The 13,275-nt window shown below is 41.2% G+C and overlaps 1 protein-coding gene across 1 annotated transcript in view; it reads left to right on the top strand.

Annotated features, from left to right (window-relative positions):
- LOC105924887 (B-cell receptor CD22) overlaps positions 1 to 8,939 on the top strand; it is a 40,044-nt gene extending 31,105 nt beyond the window's left edge. The window contains exons 5-6 of the mRNA XM_036125116.1: positions 8,554 to 8,605; positions 8,930 to 8,939. Coding sequence (XP_035981009.1) covers positions 8,554 to 8,605; positions 8,930 to 8,939 — 62 coding nt within the window. The remainder of the gene's footprint in view (positions 1 to 8,553; positions 8,606 to 8,929) is intronic.
- Positions 8,940 to 13,275: the final 4,336 nt, after the last annotated feature.

Genomic DNA, 13,275 nt, shown 5'->3' with positions numbered 1-13,275 from the left:
ACAAAATTCTTTATCTTAGTTCATGAATTTAATGGTCATATAAATCATCGATCATAATGTAATGTTTTACATGTGCACAATCTTAAGTATTTGATAAACGTACTGAGCACGTCTCGCTTCTCCTGGAGGACCACATTTCCCATGTGGGACCTCTTCATCCATACAATCACAGACATGGTAACTTGACATCCTGTAGCTTTTTGACAGCTACCTCCATGTTTGCCGCATTATCAACAGTGGCTGCCACAACCTTTTCTTTGACACCATATTCCTCCAAGATCTCATCAATCTACTCTGCCACAGCTGTCCTTTGTCTGGGCTTGGTACACACCTTTGGTTTTGAGGTCTTTTATTTTAAGCCAGCCCTGACATAATGCAGCGTTAATGTGAGGTAATGATCTTGACTAAAACTTGTCCATCCAACAGCATTAATGGCTGCCTGCAACACATATTCCAGCTCAGAAATCAGATTTGCCTTTTCAGCCGCATACCAAGCAGGGATCAAGTGGCTGGTTAAATTGTCTCTGTTTGGGGCGTTGTACTTTGGGTTGAGAGTCTTTGTCATCCCTCTAAAAAAATAGATAGTGATAACGGGAAAAACACCTGGTAAGAGGAGAACATGCAACTTTTACATTCTCTGACTTAAACCTTAAATTGAACACATTCACCTACCGAAAACCAGGGGCATTTATCGTGGCAAACGGGTGCATGGCTTTTACCACAAACTTAGTCACTACTCTGTGACATTTGTCTTCCCTGGCCTGGGTCATTTTACTCTTCCCTGCCTCTCTGAAAGGATGAGCTTGCGGAAAAATGGAGCAAGAACTGCCAGTCAGACTCTGTCTCTCCTCATGGTCATCTGTGCAATGTATGAGAAGAGATTGACTTAACATTAACAGTTAGTGAAACCAGGTTTTACAATAAGGCAAATTGCGCTAACATGATAGGTTGTTGGTTAGTTACCTGCGGCATTAACAGGAGAGGACACGCTAACATGGCAGCTGCTGCTGGGTTGAAATTCCCTCCGGCAACATTCATTTAAAGTTATCACATCCCGTGTGTGCAAATACTTTTGCATATTCGTAGTGTTTCCTCCCTTTGATGAAATATCCACATTGCAAGTATTACAAGTTGCCCTTTTGTCATCCTTTAGTCATTAAATGTTACCAAACCTTTGAGTGTTTGTTCCTGGTGGCTGCACTGGTAACTGATGTTGCCATTCATGATTCCATATATATATATATATATATATATTCGTATTTGTATATATTTGTATATATATATATTTGTATATGTCTGCTTCGACGTCATTTGCAAATTGATAAAAACAGAAAAGGTGGGAACCGGTTCTCAACAATAGTCGGTTTTTGATTCCCATCCCTACACTTAATTAAGTCTCTTTATGCCAGATGAGACCAAACAAATACATCTTTACCCTTGACTTGTCTGGTGGGGATATCGCTGATGCCTCATGTTAACCATACTGTACTCAAGTAGTTTTAAAATGGGCAACTTTCATGTAAGAATGATTCAGTATGGGTCAATTACATAAAAGCAAATCAAGCTTGTAGTGTATATTAAACAGTTTTGAAACCTATGTATATTTTAGGGCTGGGCAAGTTAACGCGTTAATTTCGCGTTAATTCATTAGACTATTAACGGCGATATTTATTTTATCGCGCATTAACGCATGTTGCTCACATGCTTTCAGTCAGTGTCAGTCAGCAGGCGCGCTGACTGCAGCACGCTGTCACGGCAGCACTCTCCCACTCCCCCTCCCGTCTCGTACATGGCTCAGCGGCGCCAGCCAATCAGCACGCAGGCTCAGCCTGGCCCGCCCACTCAGCTCTCACACAAACTTAATACACAAACAGCTGAGAGAGACCGCAGCAGCGAAAAAAACACGAACAGGGGAAGTAGCACCGTTTGGCTTTATTTTAATACCGTAAATGAAATCAAGCTGTATGTTTTGTAAAAAGCCGATTCATTTCAGTGGAAACACAACAAATTTATCTAAGCACGTGAAAAAACATGAAAACGTCGAGCCCCAGAAACGGAGAGAGGAGACGAAACTTCTCTCATTGCCCCGACAGACCCACAGACGTCTCTGACTGAGGCGTTTCAGTCCTCCAGGGAACATCCAGGTAGATCAGTGGATGGATGGATGGATGGATGGATGTTACTGGAGCCCACACATAACATGTAATTAAGACCTTGAAAGAACCCAGTACATATATTAAAAAGTGTTATTTAAGATAAGATAACATTAGCTAATCCTTTTTTTATCCCACGACGGGGAAATTTATAGGATTAAAGCAACAGGCAGGTGCACACAACACAGACAAAATTACATAAGGATTGAAATATATAAGAGGTGGATTAGCAAAAAAACACTGAACATAACATTATTATTATTATTATTATTATTATTAATATTATTTAATTGTAATAATAAAATATAAACCACAAAACCCAAAAGGTCAACAGTTTCATGATAGATCAAGCTTAGGGACTGGCTAATATACAGCAGGTCAAAAAAGGCCATATTTTGGCTGCAGTGCTTGCTGTTCTCTTATGAAGAAAAGATCAACTAGTGCACTAAATTCAATAGATGGGTTGAAAATATCCAGTATAAAATAAGTGCTACAAATGTTACAACACTTTTGTTCATATGGCAGCAGAACATTAAAATAAAAGTGCTCTTTACACTACTTTTGAATTCATTCTTGGAGTTTGTAAATACAATGCGATTAATCGCGATTAATCGCGATTAATCAGGGCGATTAATCGCGATTAAATATTTTAATCGTTGCCCAGCCCTAGTATATTTATTACTTAACTTCTTAGTCATTGCTGTGTTCACTAAATTTGTTTTACCTTTTAATTCACACCGTCTTATGTGAACTCCCAGATACTCCTTGGAGTCCCAGCATTAACATCCCTTCTGATCTGAAGGAGCATCAGTCTGTCACCATCAGCTGCTCAGCTTTGACTCCCTGTCCACACTCACCTCCTGAACTCATCTGGAGTCTCCAACAAGACTCTCACAGACAAACAGAGAAAAACACAGAGGGAACCTTTACAACTAAAATCCAGGAGACCATCACTCTGTCAGACACACATGATGGATACAACATCAGCTGTTCTGCCACATATCCTGTGAATGGAGGAAACAAGACAGCAGAGACAGAAGTGACTCTCAGTGTTTCATGTAAGTGATCCTGTCAAGGCAAGGCAAGGCAAATTTATTTATATAGCACAATTCAGTACAGGGACAATGCAAAGTGCTTTACATGATTAAAATATAGCAAATTAAAACAGAATAAAAGCAAGTGGGAATAAAATGTAGATAGAAAATAGAACAAAGAAGTGGTGATTCAGTTAACTAGAACAGTTGAAGGCAATCCTAAACAAATGTGTTTTTAATCTTGATTTAAAGGAAGTTAGGCTTTCCGCACCTTTACAATTTTCTGGAAGTTTGTTCCAGATCAGTGGAGCATAGGAACTAAATGCTGCTTCTCCGTGTTTGGTTCTGGTTCTAGGTATGCAGAGTAGGCTGGAGCCAGAAGACCTTAGTGGTCTGGAAGGTTGATACACCGATAACAAGTCTGTAACGTATTTAGGTGCTAAGCCATTCAGGGATTTATAGACTAACAGAAGTATTTTAAAGTCTATTCTCTGAGATACAGGGAGCCAGTGTAAGGACTTTAGAACTGGGGTGATGTGCTCTACTTTCTTAGTCTTAGTGAGGACGCGGGCAGCAGCGTTCTGGATCAGCTGCAGCTGTCTGATCCACTTTTTAGGCAGACCTGTGAAAACACCGTTGCAGTAATCAATTCGACTAAAAATAAACGCATGGATTAGTTTTTCCAGATCCTGCTAAGACATCAGTCCTTTAATCCTAGAAATGTTCTTCAGGTGATAGAAAGCTGACCTTGTAACTGTCTTTAGGTGCTTTTGAAGGTTCAGGTCTGAGTCCATCACTACTCCCAGGTTTCGGGCCTGATTAGTGGTTTTTAGCTGAAGCAGTTGGAGCTGTGTGCTAACTTTTGATCTCTCCTCTATTGGTCCAAATGTTATTACTTCTGTTTTGTTTTTATTCAACTGAAGAAAATTTTGGCACATCCACGTATTGATTTCTTCTAGGCATTTACTCAGTGCTTGAACTGGTTCATAGTCACCTGGTGACATGGTGATGTAAAGCTGTGTGTCGTCTGCATAGTTATGATAGCTGATGTTGTTGTTTTTTATTATCTGAGCTAGAGGGAGCATGTAGATATTGAAGAGGAGGGGACCCAGGATGGACCCTTGGGGAACCCCACATGTGATTTTTGTCATCTTTGATGTAAAGTTACCTACTGATACAAAAAATTCCCTGTCCTTTAAGTAGGATTTAAACCAGTTGAGAGCTGTACCAGAGAGGCAGACCCAGTTTTCCAGGCTTTCTAACAGAATGGAGTGATCGACAGTATCAAATGCTGCACTGAGATCCAATAGAACCAGCACGGTGGTTCTTCCACAGTCTGTATTTATATGGATGTCATTAAACACCTTGATAAGGGCGGTCTCTGTACTGTGGTGAGCACGGAAGCCTGACTGGAAAACGTCAAAGCAGCTGGTCGTTGTTAAGGTGTTTAATTGTTGAAATACAGCTTTTTCAATAATCTTACTGTTAAAGGGGAGGTTTGAGATGGGCCTGTAGTTCTGGAGCAGAAGTTTGTCTAAACTGTTCTTTTTTAACAGTGGTTTGATAATTGCTGTTTTTAGGGACTGGGGGAAAACACCTGACATAAGGGACATGTTTATTATTTGAGTCAACTCAGACGCTATGACAGGTAAAACTTTCTTAAGAAAAACTGTGGGTAGAACATCAAGGCAGCATGAAGAGGAACTTAGCTGCTGAATGATCTGCTCTAAGCTTTTGTGGTTCATTTGGCTGAATTGGGACATTTTGTCAGGATAAGTTCCAGCTGAATACGGCTTTGGTTCTGGAGCTGGTGTGGATGTACAAACAGATCCTCTAATCTTTTGGATTTTTTCAGTAAAGAAGTTAGCAAATTCATTACAGGCTCTGGTGGAGTGGAGTTCGGAAGCCACGGACACAGGAGGATTTGTTAATCTGTCGACTGTGGAAAATAAGACACGAGCATCATTAATGTTTTTCTTGATGATCTCTGAGAAGAAAGATTCTCTTGCATTTTTCAGTTGTAAGTTATATCTATAAAGTCTCTCTTTATATATGTCGTAGTGAACCTGGAGTCTATTCTTTCTCCACCTGCGTTCAGCTTTCTGGCACTCCCTTTTTTCACTTCTAGCTGCTGGAGCATTTCTCCAAGGAGATTTTTTCTTCCCTGAAACAACTTTCACTTTAACTGGAGCAATGCAGTCTATGATGTCTGAGACTTTAGACTGAAAGTTATCTACTAGCTCATCTACTGAGTTGCAGCCCAAGGTTGAAGTATCAGAGTAAGCTTGAATAAAATTTTCTGTGGCATTGTCCTTAAAGGTGCATTTTCTTACGATGTCCCTTTGGCTAAATGAGTCACTGGAAATGATACATTCAAAGGTAATGGAGAAGTGATCGGATAAGGCAACATCAGTTACATTGACCTGTGAAATGTTTAGACCTTTAGTGATGATCAAGTCTAAAATATGTCAGCACGTCATGGTTCAGCTGTTTCTGATCCGTAAAGTTAATGTGTGTCCCATTTTCCTCAGATGCTCCTAGAAACACCTCAGCATCCATCAGTCCATCAGGTTTGGTGTCAGCAGGTAGCTGGGTGGAGCTGAGCTGCTCCAGCAGAGCCAAGCCTCCTGCCAGCTTCACCTGGTTCAGGAACAGCAAACATGGAGCCATTAAAGTATCTGTGGGGCAGGTTTACAGCTTCTATGCTACTGAGGGAGGAGAGTATTACTGTGAGGCTACAAATGATCTGGATAATGCCACATCACCAACAGTCTGTATCAGTATCAAAGGTAATTTTCTGCCCGTTTCTTGCCTTCAGTTCCTCAATTCATGTTCTTCAAGACTTGTGAGGTTCTTAGGATCACACGATCCTCTTTACAAGAAAAAACGTAGAATAGTAGTCTAAGAATTTGTTATGAATTTGGATGGACCCAAAAGACAACCCGAAAACAGGTCAGTGACGCTTTGATGTTTTATTAAAAGGAAGGGTTTGCACGGCCCTTGCTGCGTGCGGCTCACGCTCACCGGCTGGCAGCTCCTGGAGGTGAGACGACAGGTTAGTGATCAGCAGAGCCAGACAGAACTGTGGACTTGAAGCTTGATCACTAACCTGGTTGAGGGCGGGCTTGTCAGGGCTACTTCTGGTCCCTGAGACCCGCAGAGTCTGTGCTGGATAATCCAAGGCCGTTTGTCCTAGAGCAGTCCGGGTCCGATAGCGGGAGGTCAATAGAACAGGCAGAGGTTTCCGAGGGCGAATCCAAAAGGAGGTTCCAGGTCCAGGTCCGGGTCAGAATCCAGAAGAAGAGACAGTTTAAGGGACAGGCAATCTCCGGTACTCACAGGCTGGTTTTGGTCAGAACATGGGTGGGCAGTCCGAAATCCAGAGGCTGACAGGCAGAACTCAGGCAGGCAGGGAAATCCAAGATGGGCAGAGCTGGCTCAAAAACAGGGCAAAAACAGGTCGGGCTTCAGACGGACAGACAGGTTACTAGAATGGCTGGAAGTTCTCACCGAGATGGCTCGAGACGTTCTGGCACTGGAGGCTGAGAGGGACGGAACCTTTATACTGGTGGGGTGGAGCCGGAACAGGTGACAGCAATTAGCAGCCCCAGTGCCAGGAACGTTACAGAATTTTATGCATTCAATATCAATATTGAAATTGTCTCAAATGAACCTCATGTTTTTTTGTAAATGCAAAAGAAAGTTAACTACGCGAGCCTTATAATTCCCTTTGTTAAATATCTTTCATGTGTACTCACAGATTCTCCTTGGAGTCCCAGCATTAACATCCCTGCTAATCTGAAGGAGCATCAGTCTGTCACTATCAGCTGCTCAGCTTTGACTCCCTGTCCACACTCACCTCCTGAACTCACCTGGAGTCTCCAACAAGACTTTCACAGACAAACAGAGAAAAACACAGAAGGAACCTTTACAACTAAAATCCAGGAGACCGTCACTCTGTCAGACACACATGATGGATACAACATCAGATGTTATGCCACATATCCTGTGAATGGAGGAAGCAAGACAGCAGAGACAGAAGTGACTCTCAGTGTTTCATGTAAGTGATCCTGTCAGCACGTCATGGTTCAGCTGTTTCTGATCAGTAAAGTTAATGTGTGTCCCATTTTCCTCAGATGCTCCTAAAGACACCTCAGCATCCATCAGTCCATCAGGTTTGGTGTCAGCAGGTAGCTGGGTGGAGCTGAGCTGCTTCAGCAAAGCCAAGCCTCCTGCCAGCTTCAACTGGTTCAGGAACAGCAAACATGGAGCCATTAATGTATCTGTGGGGCAGGTTTACAGCTTCAATGCTACAGAGGGAGGAGAGTATTACTGTGAGGCTACAAATGATCTGGATAATGGCACATCACCAACAGTCTGTATCAGTATCAAAGGTGATTTTCTGCCTGTTTCTTGCTTCAGTTCCTCAATTCATGTTCTTCAAGACTTGTGAGTTTCTTAGGATCACATGATCCTCTTTACAAGAAAAAAAACGTAGAATAGTAGTTTAAGAATTTGTTATGAATTTGGATGGACCCAAAAGACAACCCGAAAACAGGTCAGTGACGCTTTGATGTTTTATTAAAAGGAAGGGTTTGCACGGCCCTTGCTGCGTGCGGCTCACGCTCACCGGCTGGCAGCTCCTGGAGGTGAGACGACAGGTTAGTGATCAGCAGAGCCAGACAGAACTGTGGACTTGAAGCTTGATCACTAACCTGGTTGAGGGCGGGCTTGTCAGGGCTACTTCTGGTCCCTGAGACCGGCAGAGTCCGTGCTGGATAATCCAAGGCCGTTTGTCCTAGAGCAGTCCGGGTCCGATAGCGGGAGGTCAATAGAACAGGCAGAGGTTTCCGAGGGCGAATCCAAAAGGAGGTTCCAGGTCCAGGTCCGGGTCAGAATCCAGAAGAAGAGACAGTTTAAGGGACAGGCAATCTCCGGTACTCACAGGCTGGTTTTGGTCAGAACACGGGTGGGCAGTCCGAAATCCAGAGGCTGACAGGCAGAACTCAGGTGGGCAGGAAAATCCAAGAGGGGCAGAGCTGGCTCAAAAACAGGGCAAAAACAGGTCGGGCTTCAGACGGACAGACAGGTTACTAGAATGGCTGGAAGTTCTCACCGAGATGGCTCGAGACGTTCTGGCACTGGAGGCTGAGAGGGACGGAACCTTTATACTGGTGGGGTGGAGCCGGAACAGGTGACAGCAATTAGCAGCCCCAGTGCCAGGAACGTTACAGAATTTTATGCATTCAATATCAATATTGAAATTGTCTCAAACGAACCTCATGTTTTTTTGTAAATGCAAAAGAAAGTTAACTACGCGAGCCTTATAATTCCCTTTGTTAAATATCTTTCATGTGTACTCCCAGATTCTCCTTGGAGTCCCAGCATTAACATCCCTGCTGATCTGAAGGAACATCAGTCTGTCACTATCAGCTGCTCAGCTTTGACTCCCTGTCCACACTCACCTCCTGAACTCACCTGGAGTCTCCAACAAGACTCTCACAGACAAACAGAGAAAAACACAGAGGGAACCTTTACAACTAAAATCCAGGAGACCATCACTCTGTCAGACACACATGATGGATACAACATCAGATGTTATGCCACATATCCTGTGAATGGAGGAAGCAAGGCAGCAGAGACAGAAGTGACTCTCAGTGTTTCATGTAAGTGATCCTGTCAGCACGTCATGGTTCAGCTGTTTCTGATCAGTAAAGTTAATGCGTGTCCCATTTTCCTCAGATGCTCCTAAAGACACCTCAGCATCCATCAGTCCATCAGGTTTGGTGTCAGCAGGTAGCTGGGTGGAGCTGAGCTGCTCCAGCAGAGCCAAGCCTCCTGCCAGCTTCACCTGGTTCAGGAACAGCACAGAGGGAGCCAGAAAAGTAGCTTCAGGGGATTTTTACAGCTTCAGTGTGACTGAGGGAGGAGAGTATTACTGTGTGGCTACAAATGATCTTGGAAATGAGACATCTTTAGTGATTCATATCACTGTTAATGGTAAATTGTTTATCTTTTTAAAATTTACAGTCAAATTTACTCTACTCTATGTACTCAGCACATGTTGTTTCATTAAGGTTCACTGCATGAGTGTCTTTACTGGGCAGCATTTCCAGCGGGATGTGTTCTTTTCGCCTGTCTGTTTACTGGTCTTTGGTGAGTATCAGTTTAAAGTGTCTCAGTAGATGAAAGAAAGCTACAATTTAATCAAATTATTTTGAATCAGGTATTTTGTAAGGTCTCTTTATTTCTTCCTCCCATCCGATCTTGCTGTGTAAACAACCTGCAAGAGATTTAAAAGTTTGTATGAGGTCATGATTTACAGTGATAAGAAAACACGTTTCATTCCTTAAAGAATTCTTTTGTTTTCATGTAACACTTAAATCTGCTTCATACTGCAAGAGAACAGATGTGTTTATAGCTCCCAAAGTGAATGACGTCATTTTGTTCTCTCAGCCCCGTCTTGGGGTCTCACACTGCTTGTTCTCGACACAAACCCTGTGTTATAGTGAGGCAGACTTCAGCAGCTGAGCTTCTCATGGCATTTGACCAGACCGAGCCAAAACAAACGTTTTTCATGTTCTTGCCTTACCTGACTCCGCCAGATAGATTTGCTCCGCATATCCATCTGGAAACCTTCCGTTGAAGTAATTTTGGGAAGGGGCGAAAATACTAGTTAGCTGATTGGCCTATGTTGGTGATAGACGGGCCAAATAAACCAATCAGATTCGTCGTCGCTCGTAACAGAGCGACGACGAAAACACAACCACAAGCCAAGCTACTCTTGCTGCTGCAGGTAAAGGCTCGTTAGCTCAGCAAAGAAATACTCTGTAATTCCGATAAAACTTGCTCGATAGCCACGCTAACGCTAGTTTCGTCGGCTGAAGCCGCCATGTTCTTTAGACTGAACTGTCGCTCCTCATTGCGTCACACCTCAACCTGCCTCAAAGCCAACGCTGATTGGACGTTCGTTTGGTGAACGGCTCCAAATTTTCTTTAACGGAGGGTAGCCAGACTGATCTGCGAGTGAAACCTTGAAAGCTCGCGAGATCAGGATGGTCTCACGAGGCTAGTTCTTGCCAGCTCGACAACAAAAGCTAAATTCACGGTTCTCCAGGAGTATGTAACAAGCTTAAAAACTATCTGAAGAATTCCCACTTTATTGTGGTAAATGGGTCTGAGCGTCCCTTTTCTGGCGTATTTGTTGGTCAGAGCTTCATTATTGATTTAAAGAAACACCAGCAGATTGCATCAAGTCAACGACTTGCAGCATTCACAGTTACAGTGAGCCAAAAAAGTATTAAGGCAGTTACTGATTGTGTAAGTTCACCTACATAGAAAGATGAGAGGTCTGTCATTTTCATCAGTGGTACACTTCTATGGAGCTAAACCAGTGACAGCTTGCAATGATATTGAAAAAGAGATTTGACAGTGTAAAACCAAACATTGAAAAGTTAAACATAAAAAAGTAAAGTATTTGAAAAATTAAACATTGAAATACCAAACATCGATAAGTGAAACATTGTTAGAAAATAAAAACATGACGATATTCTCATTTTATGCAGGATAAAATTTAGTGTCACTGCAGATTTCCCTCAGCTACAATATCACTACAGGCATGAGCTGTATAAGCTAATTAAGATAATATTAATTGAAATGATACCTTTTCTTGAACAGCAGTACTTGAACCAGAGCCTTCCATAAGTTCACTGCAAGTAGATGAAGCAGAAAGAAAATATTCTTAATTCGTGAGGTTTACCAGAAAAAACAGAAGACTCGTGAAGGAGTCTTCAATTTAGCCCCACCCCCGACACCAAAACAGTGCCAGATTGTAATGACATCACAGCTGAAGGAAATCTGTAGTAAGATGGAAACATCTCTTATTCAAAAAAAAGCTGCAGTATAACATGAGAATATCATCATAAGTTTTTAGTTTCTAACAATGTTTGAGTTTCCAATGTTTACATTTTTCAATTTTTTAATTTTTCAATGTTTAATTTTTTAATATTTGATTTTGCAATGCCAAATCTCTTTTTCTGATGTCATTGCAAGCTGTCACTGGTTTAGCTCCATACATTTCAACTATAAGAGACAAAATGAGAAAAAAACAGGATATCACATTGTAGGATGTGGTGTGTTTGGGATAATTGTCATGCTGGAAAACCAAGCTATGCTCCATCTTCAACGCTCTCTCTGAAGGAAGACGTTTTGGCTTAAAATCTCATGATGTGTGGCCCCGTTCATTCTTCCCTTAACATAGATCAGTCGTCCTGTCCCCTTTACAGCAAAAACAGCCCCAATGCATAATGTTTCCATAAACACAATTGTTATGTTTCATAGTCATGTTCTGACAGGTCTCTAATGTCTTCCAGGTGCTTTAAGTCCAAACGTGCATCTGCCCAGAAGACTCGGGTGGGTAAACATTCATCTTCTGTGTACAGTATGATGCGGTTTCTAATTGTAGATCTTCTTCCTGAAGACTATAAAATTGAAACCCTGCAAATACATACATTGTATAAATAGACACACAATTTTATTTTCTCGTTTCCTGACTTTAGATCAAAATAAACAATCATTTTCCCATTTTAGAGTCAATCGGAATTATCAAATTATTCCATTTTCTAAATGCCAGGGTAATGAGAAAGATAGCTGTTTTGATGTATTATTATTATTATTATTATTATTATTATTATTATTATTATTATTATTATTATACTGCTTTCTTTAAATTTTGAAGTTTTTAGAAAATTCCTTACAATTGCCTAATAAATTGTATGATTTGGGTCAAACATTTCAGATTGGTGTTTCAGAAGCATTTTACTGCATTCTGGTGTATTTTAAAAAAGGTTTTAAATGTGGTATATATCTGATGTCAACTGTATTTCTTTTTTCACAGAGCCAAACTAGTGATGTTCAATTGTCACCCAATAAACCAAAAGAAGAACTTCATTATGGAGAAGTAACGTTTTACAAAAAGAAACCTCAAAATTCCTCTGTGCAGGTACCGGATAATGAACATCAGGAGACCGTGTACGCAGAGGTAAAAGTTTCTAAACCAGAAAACAACTCAAATTAGAATGCTGACATTTCTGAAGTTCTTTGTAATCAAAGAAAGGAAGAATGAATTCTGATGCGTGATGAAAAACTTTCTTTTGGTATAACAAAACAATGACAGATTTATTTGGGACAATTTCATGGAAGAAGTTGAAGAGTTAGGCTACGTTCACGCTGCATTGAAGTGCGACTGAAATCCAATATTTTTGCCCATATGTGACCCATATGTGTCTTTTTCACTGCAGTGTGAGCAGCCGAATTCTGGTCTTTTCACCCCCTCCCAAAAAAAAAAAAAAAAAAAAAGAAGATTTGTGCCTCTTCCATATGTGGTACTAGTTTGGATGTGTATCAGATATTTTTCAAAGCGTCTGCTGTCTGAATGGTCATGTCACATTTTATCCATCTTTCACGTCACTTTCCTGTCTCACACTACACATCCACACACTTCATTAAAGACTATTGTTAATAGCAGTGCTGATTTCTTCTTACCTTACTTCGTCTTGCTATGATATAGTCTTAATTATCCACTCTCACTGCTCAATACTACTATTTCAATACTATTATTTCTACTAATAAGGAGAGATGCGGGCCAGTTTTGTTTTTTAAACAAAACTTTATTGAACACTTCTCGAAACAATTACATTCACCATTACATCTGCAAATGGGCTGCTTTGCAGTCTTGAACTGTTCATACCGAAGTCTGATAACAGCCAAATTTAATAGTAGTATGATCGGCCACCCACTGAATTTGAGAAGTTCAATGGCGTATTTTGAATATTTTGTCTTCCTGCCAATCTTCAGTATACATACAAAGGCTTTAAAACTGTTTTTCAGGCAACTGACTGGCAGTGTGCACCAACAGGTAGGGAAAGGGCAGCGCTTTCCTCAATGCAGCTAGAAAACGTGTTGGTCTCTCTGACATTTGCTCTTGTTTCTTCTTGATATGACTTTAAACTGTAGGTCCAATAGGATGTAAAAATGTATTAAAACTGTCACTTTTTAAAACCTCAGTCATGAATTACAATAATTCCAAT

The sequence above is a fragment of the Fundulus heteroclitus genome, chromosome 21 (genome assembly GCF_011125445.2).
Source record: "Fundulus heteroclitus isolate FHET01 chromosome 21, MU-UCD_Fhet_4.1, whole genome shotgun sequence".
Taxonomy (NCBI): Eukaryota; Metazoa; Chordata; class Actinopteri; order Cyprinodontiformes; family Fundulidae; genus Fundulus; species Fundulus heteroclitus.
This window is presented reverse-complemented; position numbering and strand designations above follow the sequence as displayed.